Genomic DNA, 21,930 nt, shown 5'->3' with positions numbered 1-21,930 from the left:
GATTCCCATACCCCTCCCCCCACCTCTGTTCCCCTACCCACCCACTCCCACTACTTGGCCCAGGCCTTGCCTTGTGCTAGGTCATATGGAGTTTTCCCCTGGTTCTTATAATCTTCTCTTGCCCTACTCTAAAACAACCCTCTTGCCATGTCTGTTATGGGTTCATCCTCCACATTCTACAGATTATTAGAAAATGATTATTTCACTATACCATCTACATGTTTCTTTAAGCCACTTCCCTGCCCCTAATCCCTTTTGCCTTTTCACATTCGTGATGGAATGAGTTATATTTCTACATATCTCTATACCACAGTTCAAGTAGGAAAAAGCCTATGTGTTTTTAAATATGGATGACACTTCATATTATAAAGCTATTTACACCTTCTAGAGTTGTTTCCTCTGTATATATTTTCAGCTGAGCCCTGTAACATCCATTGGAAGAAGGAAATGACTTTCAAGCTCAGTGTGCTTGTCATTGTTGTGTTTCTTTTTTCCACGATGATGTTGCATTTTGAAGAAATTAAATGACTGTCAAGAGCATTATGTGTAGGAAGGGACCATTCCTCTGATACCAGGCTTCATACTCCTAGAAGGATTTTCCAAAGAGAAGTTACCTAATATAAATACAACATATTTGTTTTATTACTCAAAACAACACATGGAAAATAATTAAACAAAATTATATAAAGACTACAATATAGATAAATTAAATAAATACGATCTGGGTTAGGAATGAGACATTTTTCTGTAGGAAATTCTTCCAAGTTACCTTGAAAGCCAGAGGAAGACACAATGTGTATGTTTGCTTGATGCTAGGGAACTGAATGCCTAATTGTGAACCACCTCACACAGTTGCTGGTGAGCTGTCTGAATTGGGTCTTCTAGAACCCAGACTACTTTGGGAACAGTTTGGGTCTTGTATGGTAAGGCAGGCCATAGCATTGTTTTGATTGGTTTGTTTTTATGATCTGCAGCAACCCCCTGGCTGGTCTTGGGCAGTATTCATTGCCTTATATTCTTCTTTTTTTGTGTGTTAAATGTATACCAGAATGATATTAGCTTGGTGTGTTTTTGTCCATTCCAATGAGGAGTCTAAGAGAAACCAGAAAGCCCCTGCTTTCTTTCTTACTAAGTCAAGAATTGATGGCAGCAAACATTAACTAAACATGGCTGCCGTTTGCAAGAGTGATGTCCTTTGTATTCCTTTTTTTTTTATCCCTCTAGAATTGGGGACCTGGCAAATGTTTCTGTCTAACATGATAGTTGGGGGTTGATGCTACGCAGATGTCTACAGGAAAGCACACTTAAGGAAATGAGTACTATAAAGAAGAATCTCTCTAGTTCAGTTCCCTGGTGACAGTGCAGGCTTGAAGTCTTGCAGCTTTTGTGTTCCCTGCTTTGCTTCTTTGGGCATTGAAGAAGAGACAGTAGGAGAATAGTGCTGAGATTACTACTTGTGTCTCGAAAAATATAAGACTTTCTTTTCTTCATAAACTATGTCAAAGATGGCAAGATCTAAGTATGACACTCTAACTGAGGCTAAAGTCAATATGCATTATCCCATTTATCCTGAGCATCCTTCCTTGTGGACTGATCTCAGCTACTGAATCATGCTGGGGTTTAGAGTTTGGAACTCATGGTCCCAGTTAGGGCTCCTTTCTTTCCATACCCCCTCTTGGTTCTGTAAATATCTCCTTCTCAGCTTTGATATAGCACAGTGAGTGCTGTGGAAGGAACCATCTCATGAGTCCAGCATTGTACCTTCCCTTCCTAGTACATGAGTTAGTTGAAATTATGCTTGGAATAATTCATCTAATATCTGACCCACCTCACTAGAATCTGGCCTTTTTACTATTCTTAGAGAAAAACCTATGGATTCTCCCCCCCTTCCTTCCTTTCCTACACCTGTCTCTATTTCTCTCTTTCTCCATGAAAATGATACATACAATGTATGTGAATTGTTTTACTGTATTAATTGAATAAAATAGGGAATATGTGAATAACACATATTTATCGTGTGTGTGTGTGTGTGTGTGTGTGTGTGTGTGTGTGTGTGTGTGTGTGTGTCTAGATCCTTAATTTGTAGGATGCTAGTTGAAGCCACTGCTGAGAAATATATGTCAGGCTGCAGTTAGGTTTGAGACAATGCCATTCCATTTTGAATGCACTATCTCATTTATATTGGACACTCATAACGTCACTAAATTGTCATATTCATTCCTTATTGTCATATTATAAATGAGAGAACAGGGAACATTAAACAACCTCCTTAAACACATAGCTATTCACAGAGTAAGGACTGTGACAGACTGCTAATTATCCCAGCATGGGTTTTCTCCCAACAAGAAACTGCACTCTGCTTTTCAGCATGGACTGATTTAGCAAGGACTCTAACCATCTACATGTGGGCTCAGGTCTTCTGTATTTCTATTTGCTTTCTTGGAATGTTTTGGCATATGTACAATGACTTTTATTACAATGATTGGAAGGTGTTTTTATTTACCAACCATCACATGTGTTGAAGAAAATCAAACCCTTCTAAATTTTGAACAGATTGCTTGCTTTGAGAGGAACTATGACGTCAAGTGCTCCCCAAGCAGGGTTGATGGTGAAGTGGGTTCATCTGTTTAATAAGGCTGTAGAAAGCCCTTATTTAAGATATATGTGAGTGGCTTTCAGAGCAGCAGCCATCGCTGTGATGTATCTCCTATGTCAGGATAGTAACCGTGAGAACTCCACAACAGCCTCTGCGCCCAATCTGCCTAGAATGATGGCATTATTTTTCTTAAAATTGAGACCCATTTGTCATTCATTGAAGCATGGATGAATGGCAGGTTAACTTATGGGAACCAACCTTCAATTAAGGTTTGAAATGGAATGTGATTCTAGACGTAAAAGGTCTGTCTCTCCTTTGGCCAAATTCTTCACACTGGAATCTCACCATGGGGGTTCAGAGATTTATTAAAATACTTGTAATTAGATAATGAAAATATTGCAGCTATTTCCCCTGCTACTTACAAAAAAATCCACATGCAGTTTCAATGGGGCCTATGATTATTGTCTGTGGCTTCTAATGGAACATTTTAATTTTCATAATGACTAGATACAGCTCAGTGTTTAATATACTTCCCTCCCTCTCTTCTGGGCATTCCTAGTATTTATTATACAGACTAAATCTGTGTGCACCAGTAAGGCTCCAGGATCAGTAGCATTTGGGGTGTTAGATGGTCTGACAAGTGTAAAATTGGTTGGAGCTCACCTTTGTTTTGAGACCTCCATGGGAAGCATCTTTACCTAAAGGCACAGACTGTACCAGGAGTCCCCTTGCTGGGCAACTGACAGTAGCAGCAGCTCAGGGTAGGATGTGGAGTCAATCATTTTGCTGTTCATACACGACATCAAGAGGAAGCTCCTGCAACAGAATTGTGAGAAATGATGCTTGACCATTTTGGACACTTTATATATCCCATTATTTTTTTCTTTAAGATGTATAAAATATTCTTAATGTGAAACATGAAGTATGTTCTTATACAGTTGTATTGGACAGCTTGTTTTATAGTACAGTGTGAAATAATTTATGGAAAGTTGATTTGAGCAATTCCTTCCCTTCTTTTAAAATGTGTCTGCATATATTTATCAGGCGAGCCTTTCAGCCAACCCACCAAACACCATTCTGATAAAACTACCCACTACCCATTTTTGGAGGTAACTAGTAGAAATGAAAAATTGGCTTCCATTTCAACAACTATCAATCACCAAGAGTGGACAGAAAATGAATTGTTCTAGGGCAAATGTGGCACCTATGTATAATGCATTACTGTGGCAGAGAACATATGATTCTGTTATCATTTTGTTCCCATCTGAGGATTTAATCACTATTCTAAGTCACATAAAAGAAGAGTTCTTGCTTTTACCAATTACAGTTCATACATTTTACTGGCAGATCAGTACAGTGCACACTTGCTTTCTTTTATGCAGAGTGGAAACTTCTGAGTTGACTATTGCACCCCTTGCCTCGCCCCTGCACATTTCCTCTGCATTCTCTTAGCCTTTCTTCTCCTCTCACCTCTCCTCTGGACATTCTTTCTCCCTCCCCTATGGCCTTCACAGTTGGCTTCTTCAACTGCTGTAGCTCTATGTCAAACAGAGGATGGTTGTGCTTACAGTCCCATCCCGGTGGTAACTGCAGGAGAGTGCATACATTTGCTCTGCAAAAGACATGGGATGAAACCCCAGGATGCCCTCAGACTAGTCCAGCAACATACAGGAGAGCTGTAGTTCTTTATTTTGCAGAGGCTGTGCAGAAAGACTTCTGACTCATTATTTAGAAAAAGCAAACAAACAAACAAACAAACAAATACAAGGGAGATAAGCAAAATAAATAAAAAGTATGTTAAAAATATTTAATGTTAGAGAAAATTTCAAATTATGAATCCCAGAGAAGCCCATGGCTTCTTCACGTGATGCAGAAATTGAGCAAAGTTGATGCTAAGATGATTTTGAAAAATTGATTCTAGAAAGATGGTGAGAGAACCTGGATTTAGGTAAGTCAAGCTCCAAGAAAATGTTACATATAAAAAAATGTTAAATTATTAGAAATGGTATATATAGTAGATAGAGATATGAGTACTCAGTATTAGCTTTTAAAAGTATAAATATTATGGGGCAAGGAAGTAAGAGATGAAGAACTTTAAAGCTCCATAACTTGAATTATGTATGTTGCTTATGTAATTTATCTACTAAATTGCTTCCTAACTTTTCTTATATTTGCTGATCACCTTCTCTGATTTCAATCAATAGCAACTGAAGGAGGAAAAATTCTCCCAAACTATGGAGAGAGAGAATCTTTAGCAGAAATGGAAGCAGGAGAGTCATTAAAGTTTCTACCTAGTAATGTGGCAGGTCTGTCATTAGAGAGCTGACTGAGGGTGTTGGGGGGATCCATTATGAAGAGCACAAGGAGTGGAAGTGTTAATCACCTCTGTGTACCACATGGTGACTAAGGCATTAGGCAGCAAGAAGCCAGATACATAGGAATCTGTGAGGAATGTAGGAGAGGTGCTGAACACTGACAAGACATTTTCAGTAGCAGCTGCAGGGTATACTGCCTGCCTCCCCTTCATCATTATGTATGCCTGTTCCTGCTCAGGTTAATCTGTTATCCAGCCACATTTGCCCGGGGGGGGGGGTGTGTGTCTGTGATTCTCTAGTTAGTGTTTCCCCTGAATACAGAAGGAGATGATGGATGGTCTTCGTAGAGGAGAGTACTGGTTCCAGCAGTCTGGGTGAATGGTGGCAGACAGCAACTGCATCTCTTCACGTCCCAAATGGCACATCATCCCTGAAGACCCCAATGCCCCTGTATGGAATGTGGAATCTCACTGCTGTCTCTTTCTTCCCCCATTCTTATCCTGTCTACCTTGTGTTCTTGTCTCGAAGCATATGCCATGCTATAACGTAGTATGGAATTTAACACTTTTTACATATTACTTCTTTCTACAATAACAATACCAGTCAATGAGGGCTGGTATCTTTCATAGTTTTTTTTTTTTTTTTTTTTTTTTATTGACATACCAAGATGCTGTGAAAAAGAGCCTAGAGCATGAAAGACCTGGAATATGTGTGGAAAAACATCTGGGGCAGGGAATAAAAAAGAAAACGCACAACTGGCTATTCCCCAAGGTTTCAGAGATAAATGCAAATAAGAGTCTGAATAATTCAATGGAATTCAGCACGACATTTCCACAAGAAGATGCTTCCTGGTCTACACTCTGCTTACTCTGTTTTTAGCCCCTCCAGGGAGCCAAGGATCATTTTAGGAAGGAATGCTTAAGAGATAAAGGAGCTTGTTTCAATAAACAGAGAGGATGTGGGTCTGGTTAGCGGCCTCTGGAAAAGGTTGCTTCTCTGTTTTCTACATATGAAGTGTGGATACTTCTCACTCATTTAAGGGTTACTATGGATTGGCGGGTGTTTTATAGAACATAAGCTTATTATGAAAAATTATAAGATTCGATTTAATTCATTTCGAATTGGTGACTATAATGAATTAGCACATATTTTGTTGTAGACTTGATTAACATTTATACATAGTTTATTAGTATATTTTAGGTCAGATGTTACTAAATTCCCATGTGGACAATAGAGTTGGTTCACAATAAAAAGAAAATTGGAAAAATAACAAAATTGACATAGTCTTGGCCTTCAAAACAGCCAATTCCATTTCTAGGAATTTATTTTGTTTCTCTATAAAAATACAATTAGCTACAAATATATTCCTCGTAATGTTACTATTTATAATTATTAAAGACAATAAAATCACTGTACCTCACTACTAAGACTTCAGTGTATTTGAACAATGCGAATTTGTGCAGTCATGGTTTCCAAGAGTATTTGTTGAACTGAAAAGATAGCCATCAAAGATGACATTGAAGTTGGCTGCCTTAAAAAGCATTACATATTCAAATGTGAACAACTTGATATAGTACTGAGAGTACTTATTTCAGGCTAAGGGAAGCTTGTTATTTCGTTTTTATTTTTTTCTTCCCTGTGCCTTATTAATTCTTATAATAAGCAATAAGAGCACCTAGCTTGAATCACTGCATTATCAAAGAGTACCCATCTGTACATCAAATGTTTAGCATTTTTCCATATTGTTCCAATGTATGATAAAAAAAGATATAAGCTCTTTGGAGAACTATGTTCCTTTCACTTGATAGTTATGTATTCTTGGAATGTAGAATAAGGTCACACTTGACATATGAGTCAATAACTGAGAATGCAAGTATGTGAAGCTCTAGCTTAATAAATATGGACTGCTTTAATGGCTTTGATCATAAAGTCACATGACTTTGTGTCATTATCATCATGGGAGGCCAGTTACATTCAGCTTCTCATTTTAGGAAAGCTAGGTTTTCATCCTCATTCTATATATGTGATTTGTTTAACTTCACCCAACTAATAAATTCTGAGCTCTGAAATTGTGTTTTCTTGGTACAGGGAATGGGATCCAGGGCCTTGTCAATATTAGGAGGCCAACTTCCCAACTATGCATAATTACAGCAAAATCATAAATTATATGCTCTGAAGAACATAGACCATCTTTGCAAATGTTCCCATGCTAAGTCATGCATACGAGACGACTCAACTGGGGAGATTTTCCTTGAATAAACAGAAAGCAGCAGCTGTGACAGAACAGCTCCTGAGGGAAGTGTGCCTGCGGCCCACCTTGAAAATGTCATTGTGCCAGTGTCTGGGTACAGGGGTTCAAGTGAGGTGGGTTGAGGCAGAGATAGCTCAACCCACCTCACTTCCACATTGTGTGCGAATCTCACGTGGAGACCGCCGTCTGGGAACTAGTCAGCGCTCTCTCCACCCAGCAGTGTTGAAAGGATGGTTTGGATGTTTCCTTGAGAAAAACAATCCAAATCCCATCAAAATAAATCTATTTATAGACTCCTTGATGGCCGTTCAGAAATGATAAGCAGCTTTTTTTTTTTTTTTCACAAACTGTGCATGGTTTGAGCTACTATGTTTAATCTGTGAAAGATGCATGAGAAGGCTTGACCAGTCCACTCAGCTTCTCGAACTTGATGGGTTTAAAACCTAACTCCTGCTCTCACCCCAGACCATGGCCGACAGCGCATTCCAGTCAGCTACTGATCACTGCTGTTCAGGCCAGAAACCACCTTGTCATCCAGGGGCTCTACCCTCCCTCAGGCCAGTTTCAGCAGGCTGTGCTACCTCCCCAAACAGTCACCTAAATGGAAGTCCTTGCTCACACACCCTGCTGGCTCTCTAGATCCACTCTCTGCCTTCTCTCCAGAACATGCCACTCCCCTAGAGTGTATTTGTTCCAAGATAAGAGGATTCCAGTCTGTTTGGCCAAAGTCTGCATCTCCAGTTCCTAGTACAGTGCCCCACACCTATAGGGAGTCAATAAATATTTACTATTTCCCAGTCTAAACATAACTACATTGCAGTGTGTTATTCATGAGAGTACTAAAATGTATTGCATGTATTGTTTTAATTTGGGTGGAAGCATGTGGCAATTCCTCTGAAATCACTGGGTTGTTAGGTACACAGCGTCGACTTAAGCAAATTTGCCTCCACAAATCCTGTTTCAGAAATAGATCTATTATTTGCACCATTATGATTTTGGCAGATGCTCTTATTTCAACTTTGCTCTCCATCACTCTTCTATTTTCTTTCAGAAAAGAGGCGCAGCTGGATGAAGAAGGCCAGTTTCTTGTCAGAATAATATACGATGATTCCAAAACATACGACCTGGTGGCTGCTGCAAGCAAAGTCCTCAGTAGGTTGAAAACAACTTTCCTGCTCTGTGTTAGCTACACATAGGACCATAAAGGAATGTGTGCTCCAAGACCACAGTGTACCATTATGCAAGTTTTCATTGTACAGTCATGGTGGGTTGATGCATGATGCTCGGCTGTGGCTATGCTAAATCCTACGTTTTCAGCATAAGCAGTTGAGTAAACAGAAAATTGAAAGTGGAAATCTCCTGCCCCCCTCCCCCACACTGTACAAGGTCTTGTATGGAGGGGAAAAACAAGTAAACAAACAAACAAACAAAAACTACTGCCAGTACTTCAGCATCACCCATAGAGTAAGCACTCAAATGTAGTATGCAGGAAACATTCTTCAAATGTGTTATAGTAATATGCTATGTGAAGCACTGGCAAAAAGAGAGAGGCAATCCGCTGACAAATGAAATTCACAGATAAGACCCATGGCTGAAAAAAAATATAATTCAAACGGGTTTCAGGGAGTAAAGCTGTTCTGAGTACTAATGTTCCAGAGGACTATATACACCTCGACTGTTGTCTGCACAGAAGAGGATGAAATCTTATCTCTACTTTGCAGGATTTAGGAATTAGAAACAAAACTACCAGATGGTTAATAAAAAGAAAATCACACAGCAGTTATGAAAGAACATATGGAGTAAACTTTTAAAATACTGATTTTCAAATGTGCAAAACTGAAATACCCATTTGGGTCCAGAGTAGAGCTAAAGAAAAAAATAACACATATTTTCAATTTAATAATAAATTAAGGAAATTTTGAGGGATTGCGATATTTTATATTATCAAAGTCAGTTAAAACTGTTAATTTTTTCCTATTATTAATATATTTTTGAAATTATATTTTATGTGAAAGGTATATGTGATTGTATGTATGTGCATATATAGAACCACATGTGTGTTTGGATGCATGTGCACATGAGAGACCAGAAGACAGTTTCAGGTGTTTTTGTCAATTGTTCTTATTTAATATATATATATATATATATATATATATATATATATATATATATATATATATATATATATATATATATATAAAGAAGCTTTTGAGATTATAATTTTATCATTTCTCTATTAAGTTTCCTTTCTCTAGGTCTTCCAACATATATTCCATCCTCTCTTCTTCTAACCCTTGGCCTCATTTTTGTTCATCATTTATGTATATATTTAAGATTTAAGAATATATATATATATTCTTTATTACATGAGCACAACCTGTTCAGCCCATATAATGTTACTTGTATGTCCATGTTTTCAAGGTTGATAATTTGTTATTAAATAATCTATTGGTGTGCTTTTCTGTGGCACGCACTGTAGCTTCTGATCTCTGCATCCTTAGTTGCCCGTATCTCTTTGTCCAGAGTTGAACTCTCAGGAGCTTCCCCCATCCATCCACACTGACATGTCTAATGATGTCATTCTTGCCCTACTCCTGTTCTGTTTAGGCAGACATGATGGTGAGACTTTGTAGTGTAGTTTCTGGCATATTGAGGAAAGACAATCTCACAGCAAACTCCTAATCCTCTGGATCTTGCAGTCCTGGTCCCTCTTCTGAAGTGATCCCTGAGCCTTAGGTAGTAGTTTTGTAGATGTATCTATTTGGGCTAGACTTCATGTCTAGATTTCACATTTTGGGCAGTCACTTCGTCTTCCTTTCTGAGATAGGGTCTCCCACTGAACCTGTGATTCAAAGTTTGACTGGATGACTAGTTGGTCACCAAGCTCCAGTGATCCACCTGTCTCCAACCCACCAGTGCTGGAGCCACTATATCTGGTTATTATATGAGCACTGGAGATCTAAGTGCAGTTTATCACACTTGTAAGACAGGCACTTTGCCAAAGACTCCATTTGTCCAGCCTTCTCACACTGTTAAGGAATTTTCACTGAAGATATATGAGATCTGCTTCTTACTAAAATTTATAAATAACTGGTTCCCTAGAATTACTTATATTAACAAAAATAAAATGTCTATCTTCTCAATAAAAGATTCATTGAATAAATTATTGTACCCATGTTGAATAAGATGTTAGTCAAAATTTATTAAAAAAAAGTTACACCTATAAATTTCATGAAATATTAATGATTCATTTATAAGAAAAAGCAGGATATTAGGATTTATACTGTGTGCAATAAGTAGTTAAATATTCATATTTATATAAAGAAAAGTTATTTTGCAACAAAGTATTTTACTACCTTTATTTTGTTTGTGTGTAGGGGGAGGGGCTGTGTGCTTGCTTGTGCTTGTGCACATGTGTGCATGATATACAGATGTTTACGTAGCACATCACATGTATGGAGGTCAGAGGAGAACTTGAGAATCAGTTCTTTCCTTTCACCATGTGGACCTTGGGCATCCAAGTCTGGTCACTAAGCTTCATAGAGTCATTTTACCGGTGCTGTATCCTTGACTTCAGTAAATTTTTTTTTTAAAGAAACAATACACTAAATATTTAATAAAAAACTATTGAACATAAGTGTGTTAGTATATAAATTGAGAAAATGGTTTTAGCACTAATAGTGTGACTTACACCATTAACATGTTAGCATTGTAATACGCTGGTCAGAGATTCTAAGTCTATGTTCACACTGTACAATAATTGTGGATATTTTATATCATTTTCATATACACTTGTGCTTATTCTTCTCATGAGAGTCTTCTGCCTGTTCTTTCCTTTTCATCTACAAAACAGACCTCAATGCTGGCGAAATCCTGCAGATGTTTGGGAAGATGTTTTTTGTCTTCTGCCAGGAGTCTGGCTACGATACCATCTTGCGTGTCCTGGGATCTAATGTCAGGGAGTTTTTGCAGGTGAGATGTTCAAGGTCCTGAGAGTGAAAGCTCTCAGTGCCTGTTGTTAAATTTGAGCTCTCAACTACTTCTATTTAGTCAGCTGGACAAGAGTGTCTTCCTGCTGGCAAGGAACCCTAGTGACCATTCTCACATAAAATCTAATTATTAGATGATTCTACAGGTATTCCAGAATTTTTCAATCATGTATTTTTATAGTCTCTGGTTGTTGACTCTGAATATGCAAGCCTTCAGTTAGGATTCTCTTAAAGTCCGCAGGGTCTATTGTGACCTGTTCAATTGCCTTTAAGAAAGAATTACACATGTTAATGCTGTGGTCTTTTGTTTTCAATATGTAATCTGTTTTTTTGTTTTGTTTTGTTTTTTTGTTTTTGTCTTTGTTTTTTGTAACATACTCCTAATTATAAGCTCTCATTGGACAGTGTATGCGCATTTAGTAAACAGTTCCTGAGCTCCTTATTAGGAGAAAGCAGCAGGCGCTTCAGGTATCCCACTTTGGAGAACTAATTCATCGCATTTGAGTTACAAATCAGTTGATCTAACACAGAAAGAAAGAGATATGAGAAAATTCAAAGTTGGTTTCAGGTAAAAAAAAAGAACAAAACGAAACAAAACAAAAAACCCAAAAGACAAAAAACAAAAAACAAACACCGCCGCTCAAGGCCTTTATCTTACAGCACTGAACAGTGACCACAGAAGTCTGTACTAGTAAGTTCCCCATTTGCTGAGAGGCTATTTCAGGACTGCCTGTGCTATTTTGAGCTCTGGCTTTTGTGAGACCCTCCGGATGAATGTGTGAAGGCTCAGCGTCATGGAGCTGGGTTGCAAAGAGTGCCTCCGACCTGACTGCTGAGAGAGGCTAGACCTGCTGGAAAGTGATGTCAGCACAGTCCGAGCTGAACTGCAGCCCAGTCTTGAGAGAATGTAAACCACGCCAAGGCCAGCTGCGTTATTGATTTAACAGCCAAAATAAGAACGCTGGTGTTTAATCAAAATGTCTGTTGTTTACACAGGGACATTTTTCTTATAAACTTAAAGCAGCATTAAATCAAGATGAACACTGGTTTATAGACTCCAGCTGTGGACTTACTAAAGTCCTGCTATCCAAAGAGAGAATGCCCCTTCCAAATGAAATAGCTACTAATGTTGAAGTCAATCTGATAATCTGATGGTGTTTAAATTGATTATTTCAAATGGATTGAATTTTCAGACTTCAAAGTGTTGGAGGGATTTTAGTCTTTGAATATAAAGTCCATTTTTAAAGAATGTTTGTTGACCACTGTCGCCTTACCAGAGATTTTTCTTTTTCAGTGTGTGTGTATGTGTGTGTGTGTGTGTGTGTGTGTGTGTGTGTGTGTGTGTCCATATACTCACAGATACAGGTACCCAGAAGCCAGAAGGGGGCATATGATCCCTTGGAGTTGGAGTTAAAGGACTTTGTGAACTACCTTTGTAGGTGCTGGGATCTGAATTCTGGTCTTCTGTTAGCGGAGTGAATGCCCACAACTGCTGAGCCACGTCTTTAGCCCCACCAGTGAAGTTTCAATTTACAATAGCTCTCCATTTTAATGTCATTCTCAATTATTAGATTTACACAACAGATCACAGATTTCAGTAGATTTATTCATTTCTTTATTTTACATGCACTTGTGTTTTACCATCTCCTACCTCACAGTGGAGGTGTTTTTACGTGCTCTCAAATTGTAGAGACACTAGCTCCTCAACACTTTGTAAAAGCTTAATTATTACTTGATAATTTTCTGCATTATGTAGTACACCCCGACCACACCACCTAACCTTTTGAGGCCCCCTCCATCTTCACCAATACCCAATTCCTCCTAACAAGTCTTCATCCTGCCATCATATTTTTCTGTTTTGCATTGGTTTTGACTCACTGGTTTATCTAAGACTGCCCGCCATGGGCATGGCTAGGGGCTGCATCATTGAAGACAGTGATAACCTTTTCCTTAGCAACCTCAACGACCAAAAGCTCACAACTCTCCAGGTACAGCCAGGGCCTGATAGTCCCCTTCAGCATTCCTGACTGGATGTTCACAGGTTCTGCTTCTGTGAGATGATGAGTCCAGTGTGCATGGCATGCTGGAAAACCAGCATTCATGACCATCCTCCCCACCGTGTGGCCTCTGTTCCCTTCACTCTGCCCCCTCTTTTGTAATATTCCTTGAGCTGGGGAAGCAGTGATACGGTCATCACAGTGAGGACTGGGCAAAGTGACTCAAAAGTCAAGTATTCTTAGGACCTCGAACAGCCAGTCTCCACGTTAACTACTATTACTACTAAAGGAAGATTCCCTGAACAAGGCTGAAGACAGAGCAAATCTATCAGTAGGAAGTTAACAATTTAGGTTGGCAAAATGCCTGTTTGGCAAAACAGAAGAGGTATGTTCACCTCGGGCCTCCCAGCCATGGCCTTTCACCTGACCACAGCATCGGGTATGAACTTTCACACTGGAAATGATCTAAGAGGTAACTCCCCCCAGTTTCAAAGATGATATAAAAGAATAAAAAATCGATCATTTATAATTTAATATTAAAACTTTATTGACATCTTTAAATTAATTATGATTTTATCTTGTGTACCCTTGAGTATGACTGAAATCTAAAAATTTTGGAAACTATCTAGTTTTTGTTATTTCCTACTTTTGAACAGTGAATTTTTGACTTAACAACTGTATGCTATCATTGCAAATTTACTACAGTAAGATAATACTTTACTTAGAAGTAGGTGGTTTTGTTATGGTTAGTCTAACAAATAGAAATTCAGTGCACCTTTTCCTGTGTCTGTTGTTGTAAAGCGAAGCACCTGGTTTTCACAGATTGTTTTAAGAGCCTAGCTTACATATAACATTTTTCTTCCAGCATATATTAATAAAACGCTCTTCACCATGTACTTCCACAATCACAGAGTGAGATGAACTGGGCTTCATCATACAGAGAGTTCGAAAGTTTTTCTTTCTTTTTCACTCCCTAATTTTAATTAATAACCAAATATTTCAAATTATCCTAAGTTCTAAATTTGGAGAACTCAGCCTTTTTGACGTTTCTCTGAGACTTTCCAGGAAGAGTCTTCCTGTATTTCGAGACTAGACAGCCTTCCTCACTTCTCCAGTCTCTTCTCTTTCCTCCAAGGAGTTGTCTAAAATGCAAATTAGCTCATCTTATCCTTTTCTCCTTTGAGCCCTTGAGTGATTCTTTCTTGCTTGCTGGCAGTATGAAGCATATGAGGTTTAAGGCAGTGCAGAGGACTTCTCCCACCACACTCTCCATCTCTAGTCCCTCTCAGAACATACAGTTAAATTTGATCTCTGTGGACTCCTTTATTTGCCATGTTCCCTCTTTCCTCTGGGGTTGTGTGCACACTCTAGCCTTAGCCTGGGACAGGGCGCTGACTCCTACCCACAGAGTGAAGTCAGCTGGTCTTCCAGGTCTCATTGCTTCTTCCAGGAAGACTCCACTCTTTGGTCTAAATTCTGCCCTTCTTGAGAGGTGGTCGCTGGCTTTTCTCAGGCTTTCAAGGCAGGCTGTCCCCAGCCTCAGGCACTGAATCATCATTTCCTGTTTCTTTCACTGGAATGTAAACCACGGGAGGCCAGAGACCCTGCAGTGGATGCTTGCTGCAGGAGGGGGATGAACCAATTGCTTAAAAGCAAAAGAAGAAAGGAAGGAAGAAAACATCCAATAAGCGGATCCAGTAGGAATGATTCCACCAAGGACCATCTGCTTGAAGTGGGACTGTGCAACTTTAGAGTTTTTCAAGAAAAATATAACTTCCATCTTAAAGGAATTAAGAGAGTTTATTCTGATCCAAAAATGAGTGCCCATGACCTGGAAACACAGATTCAGGTTGCCAGATTTGATTACATGTTTCATGATTACTTTTGGCTTGGTGGACATTAGTGCTCAGCTAATAATACATTTTAGAGGTTTTACTTAACAGTCATGAAGATGTTAACTCAGGGTGGGGAAAAAAAGGCTATTAAAAGACCAAAGATAATTCTAGGTAATTTGGCCCCAGAAATGCAGCATTCCAGTTCTATAACCTCAAAGCTCTAATGGGTCAGTCAGCTCTATAAAGTTTCCAATATATCCATGGTTTTTTTTGTTTGTTTGTTTTTTTGTCTTTTTATGAGAATTTCAGTTGATAGAAGTGAGGCTGAAATTGACACATAAAAGAAGATACATTGGACTTTTTTTAGGTAGTTAAGGTAAATTTATGTTTATTTTTCAATTTTCAGGCTACAATCCTGCATCTATACGTTAAAATACATTGCTGTATCTTTACATTAAATATACATCTGCATTTTTTAAATGTCAACTTTGATACTGCCACTTAAACATATCAGATGACAATAATATTACTACTAAAGGTACAGCTCAGGTGACTGTTTTACCAGGTTTTGAGCAAGCATGTTCATCTATTTCATCATAGCAAAGATGTGTATATATATATATAACACAAGAATATATATATATGCAAGAATGGTTTTTCCAACATACATATGCTCATGCACACGCGCGCGCGCGCNCACACACACACACACACACACACACACACACACAGAGAGAGAGAGAGAGAGAGAGAGAGAGAGAGAGAGAGAGGACATACACACAGTCACACACACATGTGCATGCATACACATGCTCGTATGCTCACACATATATGAAATGTACTTTAAATGTTTCTGAATTCCCAAAACTGTATGTATGTATTATGACTGGCAGTCATCAATTCTGGAGGCATTAGTTAATTCAAGAGCGACGGTTTTAATGATTTTTCACATGTATGTATTTAGTGTGTGAGTATACACCCACATGTATGCACATGCAAGAGCACGTTCCTGGATGTCCTGGGTCAGTTTTAAAGGAGGTAGCTTTCTCCTTCCCTCTGGTTCTGGGAAACCAAACTCAGATCATCAGGCGTGGTGACAAATGCTTTCACACACTGAGCTGTCTCAGCACAATTCTGGAGTATTAGTAATATTTTACAAATTGATGCTTTCAGTGAGATAATACCTCCGCTCCTTTATAGAAATGGCATATTCCAGGCCTCACAGTAAGGCAATGTCTGTAATTTAGTTCTATGGCATTTTGACATTTTCTGTGACTATTTTGTTTAAACAGTGCTTGCCTTCTCAGTTGAGAGCCTTTTCTTCCATCACCAGACTCATGACCTTATACAACTTCTCTTGTGTTTCTATATTCAGTGTTTAAAATTTTGCATTATGGTGACTTTGAAAATGAAGTTTCCCAATGAACACAGTGATACAATATAAAAATACTTCTAGAGGAAGCTTTTTCCATTTGTCTGTAGGGATTGAATAGTTTGCAAGTGGTTTTTCTTAAGTCTGTGCCACTATCAGTTTGGGGGCTGTTAATACAAGTCATCTTTTGAGTTTATTTGGAAGTGAATTAGTAATTGAAAACACAAACAATAAGATGAAGAATTAAAAAAAAAACATTTACTCTGATTGTTAGATTTTTATATGAATTTAACTGAGACTGTGGTTGAAAAGACAAAGCTATATTTTAACAAGAGTTTTCCACTTTTTTGTACTTTTATGTTCTTAAATTAGGCATACACAAATTTCTCTCTTAATTTTTATGAACAGAATAAAGCAGTCCTGCATATGTATGCTTTGCTGGACCCCTGAGAACATCACTGGTAAGGATTGCCAGCCAGTGTTGTTTGCACTGCAATCCGTTCTGCATTGTGAATACATTTTCCAGAGACCATAGAGACAGTATCTTCTGTCCCTCCCGTGCCTAGCCTCCATCAAGAGATGCAATTCTCCTTCCTTTGAATAAGGGATGGCTTTGGCAATCATTTGACCAACAGATTAGGCAAAGGTGACATCGTGACACAACCTAGGCCATAGAATCAGAAGTTTTCATTTTGTTGCTTGGGTATCTGGAGGGTGGTCATGGGGATCCATTATGGATCCAGAAACCTAACATGAGAAGTTCAAGCCACACAGACTATGTAGAGATAGAACAAAATCCTGCCTGATTTCCTTGCATGTAATTGCCTTGTAAAAACCTGGCCACATTGCTGGCCATTTCAAGGTTTCTTCGTAAAAAACCAGTCATCCTGTGATGTGCTGGTGACTCTAGTAAGGAGTTTTCACACTCAGACAGCATGGGAACCATCAAAGATGAAATAAATTATCATTCATTAGCATTTCAATCAATAGGTGTTGGTGTGGTTTGCTATACCACAGGGGCAACAGCAACAGGCTCTGTTTATTTTTCCTCATAGGTTTTTTTTTTTCCTGTTAGTATATGTGTGTATGTGCACTTATGTAATGAATCAAGAACTTTAAGTAAATCCTTGGTGAGATATGCACAGCTTTGGCAGTGGGACTCAAATAAGGCCAAAGCAGGATTATCGCTTCATTCATTCCCTGTGATACTGCATTGCTAGTTTGTCTGTACTTTATGGCCCAAGGTTGCCAGGTTCACTTAAAAAACAGAGAGAAAAAACACGCTATTTTAGAAACTAGTTAAGATATGCACTCATGAGCTTATTTCAATAACCATAAGGATGGCATATAAAAATGTAAATATACTTTCATTCTTGGCTAGAAGGCTTGGTTTGTGGAACTTTCAGCCCGCTCCCTCCATATATCATATATATATATATATATATATATATATATATTCTTAATCCTCCCCTACCACAGCATACAGCTTGCAGGGGGACTGTCACCAGCTCTGCTTAGCTCAGATTTAGGTTTAAAAAACACAGCCCACCAGCAGCATCCTGGCATTCACAGCAGATCCAATTTCAAATTCCCAAATGTTTGTACAAGGGGCTATTTTGGGAAATACTAGGATTTTCCTGAACAGCTGTAAAGCCCTAATACTTTCCTAAATTATTTATATTTTGTAGAAAAAATACACTTGACACTTTATTTTAACTTTTGAATCTCAAAGGAAACATCTAAACTCAATTTCTACAACCTACAAGTAAAATATGACTTAACTTTTATTTTAAACAGAAAAACAGAACAAAACTACAGAAGGAAGAGAAATATGTTAAAAGTGAAAGATTCTTCTTTGAATAACTGGTTGCACTAAATATAGATCTGTTGTTAAATTTAGTATTATCTGGAAGGATTCTGTTTTTGACATGCATTTTAAAGGACAGAAATATGTGAAATTTATGTAATCACATTTTATTTATTTTTATTGTTATTGAAGATACGGCTTTTGAGAAGACGAGGTAAGAAGTACATACTGTTTTGGGTTTTTTTTGTTTTGTTTTGTTGTTTTGTTTTGGTTTTGGTTTTTTGTTTTGTTTTGTTTTGAGAAAGGGTTTGTAGTGTAGCCATGACTGTCCTGGAACACGAGGTAGGCTTTGAACTCCAGAGATTCTCCTGCATCTGCCTTTCAAGTGCTGGGGTTAAATGTGTGTACCACTTCCACAGGGTTAATATGACAATTTTAAAAGTGATTTCTGTTTAAACAATTTTTAAAATTTATTTTTCATTATTTGTATTTGATATTTTCTGTTTAAATAATTTTAAAGGCTCTGATAAATTTTCTTTGCAAATAAAATATTCCATTTTACTTTTTGCCTTTTTGTTTTGTTTTGTTGTTGGTTTTTTGTTTGTTTGTTTGTTTTTGTTTTTTTGTTTTTGTTTTTGTTTTTTGAGACAGGGTTTCTCTGTATAGCCCTGGCTGTCCTGGAACTCACTCTGTAGACCAGGCTGGCCTTAAACTCAGAAATCTGCCTGCCTCTGCCTCCTAAATGCTGGGATTAAAAGCATGTGCTGCCACTGCCCGGCTAAAGAGAGTTGCTTAAAAACAAACAAACAACCAAACAACAACAACAACAACAAAAACCAAAAAGACAAAAACCCCAAACCATTCATTTATTTATTTTTAAAATCTTTATGTGTAAGTGTGAATTCCTACATGTCTGTGCACTATATTGATATCTAGTGTCCCGGAAGGCTTGGCTCCTATTTCCTAAAGGGGAGTTACAGGCAGTTGAAGTTGTGAGTTATAGCAGCTGTGGGTCCTATGCAAGAGGAACAAGCACTCTTAAGTGGCTCCAAGTCACCTCTGCAGTCAACTTTATGCTTTTCTTTTACAAACACTAAACCTTTTTATCTTTTGAAGGAGCAGCTCCTAAGAGGAAGGGGAGAAGCAAAGAACAAACCTGCTTCCATCTTAGGCTTAAAAGCCATCTTACATTAAAGACAAGCTAGGCTTATTCCTGTTTATGCTTAAACTTCGGTTTCTCAAGGATTGGGCTATGCCCCACCTGTAACCTTAACTACAAATGGTCCTGTACCTCCTGTTCTGGGAATGGCAGTCATGTCTTTGTTTCAAAGAGCTCTTTGTAACCATCTTGCACCCCTCTTTGTTTCAAAAGGCTATATGACCACCCACGACTACCCTGTTACCTTGCAACCATACCTTTGTTCTAAGAGGCCATAAGGGCTACCTTGTTTTTCTTGTTCTTATGACCCCAACTATTTTGCCCTACCCCCTCCCCCAATTTGGAAACCACCTACTTCTGAACTGTTACATCCAGTGCTGACCTCTTGAACTCCACATTAGGGGAGGTAACCCTTGTATGCAAATAAAACTGTTTTAATTAATTGCTCACTTCAATTAGTTTGACCATGATGATATGGGTCAGTGCTGAGCTCTTTCTCTGTGTTTCCCATCATCTGTGGGGTAAAATCACCATTTGTTTCAGTGTCCTTCTCCCAACTTCCAATGACCTGTTTCTCATTAACCTCAGCAAGGGGTTTTTCAGGGGCTACAATTCACATTAAACATGGTGGATGCTGGCCCTGCCTCTCAGAGATGTGAGGGGAGAAAGTGCTTGGGGAGGGGAGGGGAGGAGGAAGAAGCCTTTGCAAGAACATCTTCATTTTCAGGACTGAATCTCAGTGGATTATCTACACAAACAACTTCCTTTCAACCACAAGGATCAGGATTAAGGATTATGGATACTGAAAAAAACAAAACAAACAAACAAAAAAACAAAACAAAACAAAACAAAAAAAAGCAAAAAGCCAGTTTGCTTTCCTGGCAGAGTCTTTATCTCTACATTTCTGTGGCCAATTTACAAGTCTTTGATTAGCTGTACTGGGAGCAAAGAGAGGAGGTCTTGGATTTCTGCATAGTTTGTCTCTGTAATTATGTATGAACTTATTTTTGGCATGCCTGGTATATATTTTTTAAAAATGTGCATTATTTTGAAATAGTCCAAAAATCTTAAGATATACGTGCACCTTAAACATATTTCCCCAAAGAACAATGGTCTCCTATATTTGTAGAGTACACTCCTCCTCGAGCTGCAGCACAGCCCACAGCCCAAGTGTAATAGGAATAGTTTTCCTTCTTCTACAAAGCACAAACACCAGGAGACTGCTAAAGTGGCCTGGCAGCTGCAGAATTCCCGCATAGAAAATATGCCTTTATTCTCTTTGTGAGAGAGGGAACATGAAACGGTATCGGCAGCTTTAGAAATGTAATTAAAACCTCAGACTAGATTTTGGTTATCAGAACAAAAACACCACCCTTTTAAATGATGCTAAGGAGATGGAGAAGCCCAAGCATTTTGGAGGTTGCTCCATGACTTCCTGGAAGTTGTACGTGCTGAAGCATCTGTGTTTACATTTTCCCACGACTTTTTGGCTCTTGTACGCATGTGTGAACTCCTTGTAGCTGGCCCCGCAGCTGCTCCCTTCCTGTACTTACCTCCATGGGTATATTTAGTAATAAAACAATTCTAGTTTTGTGATGAAAGCTTTATTGCCCAGAATGTATCAATATTGCTATGCTAGTGAACTGTCAAATGTGTTTAGTTAGTGCTATCAAATGTGAATAGCTTTTTCCCTTGGCAATGCTAAGGGTCCCCGTTTTGCGATTTCCAGAGGATACTGTAACTATAGTAGTTTAAATATGAAGACTGTACATTTATTAGCAATACAAGTGTGGTGAAAATAATTTAAATTTAATCACAATCCTATTTCTTAGAAGAGACAGGTCGTGGTGATCGCTTGAAACTTGATAGAGTGGAAATGAGTGAGGAAAGTGGTAACTGAAGAAATCCCGCGAGTATATTTTGTGGGGGATGCTATCTAAAGAAAATCAATATTACATTAAGTGGTAAATCTCTCATGCTCCAACAAAGCACTCAGCTAGTGCATTTAATTAGTAGCAAATTCAATACGACAGCAAATCTCTGGAGACTCGGTTACCACAAAAAAGGGTTGAACACGATGCTCAGCCTTTGTAGTGACCCTCTTGCCTGAAGGAATTCGTCTTAGCAAGGCTGTACTTCCAATATTCAAACCTTAATCGTGCCCACACCGGTGCACACATTCAAATGGCTGGCCTTGCAGGAAGGGTGCTATCTTTGATGTTTCATCTGTCCTGGGTGACCAAGTCCAGTGTCAGAACTGCCTTAACATCAAGGTGGCCACTGGTAGAAATGGTACCTTTGTCACTGCCAAGGGATTGTCTTGACTGCTTTTTGGAATGTACAGAGGGCATATAATGAACCAAAATGGAAATTGATAGCAAGCAAATGACGTGTGTCTATTGACTAGGGAATATTTAAATATTTTGTTTAGAAAAATGAAAAAGTATTAAATCACCTATTTAAGATGGCTTTCTTTCATATAAGGAGTACAATGCAGTACTTGGACTCTAATATGAAAGAAATGAGTTCTTAATGCAGCCACAAACTCAGCTCTCACTTTGTGGAAAATGGAGATAAAAGTAAAACTCTTAGCAATACATGTTCTTCTC

At 38.4% G+C, this 21,930-nt stretch overlaps 1 protein-coding gene across 1 annotated transcript in view; it reads left to right on the top strand.

The window, feature by feature from the left end:
• Gucy1b1 (guanylate cyclase 1 soluble subunit beta 1) overlaps nucleotides 1–21,930 on the top strand; it is a 42,803-nt gene that overhangs the window by 5,280 nt on the left and 15,593 nt on the right. The window contains exons 3-4 of the mRNA XM_021196028.1: nucleotides 8,214–8,314; nucleotides 11,016–11,134. Coding sequence (XP_021051687.1) covers nucleotides 8,214–8,314; nucleotides 11,016–11,134 — 220 coding nt within the window. The remainder of the gene's footprint in view (nucleotides 1–8,213; nucleotides 8,315–11,015; nucleotides 11,135–21,930) is intronic.

Source organism: Mus pahari, chromosome 4 (assembly GCF_900095145.1).
Source record: "Mus pahari chromosome 4, PAHARI_EIJ_v1.1, whole genome shotgun sequence".
Taxonomy (NCBI): domain Eukaryota; kingdom Metazoa; phylum Chordata; class Mammalia; order Rodentia; family Muridae; genus Mus; species Mus pahari.
The sequence above is the reverse complement of the archived record's forward strand: the minus strand, read 5'-3'. Positions and strand labels throughout refer to the sequence as shown.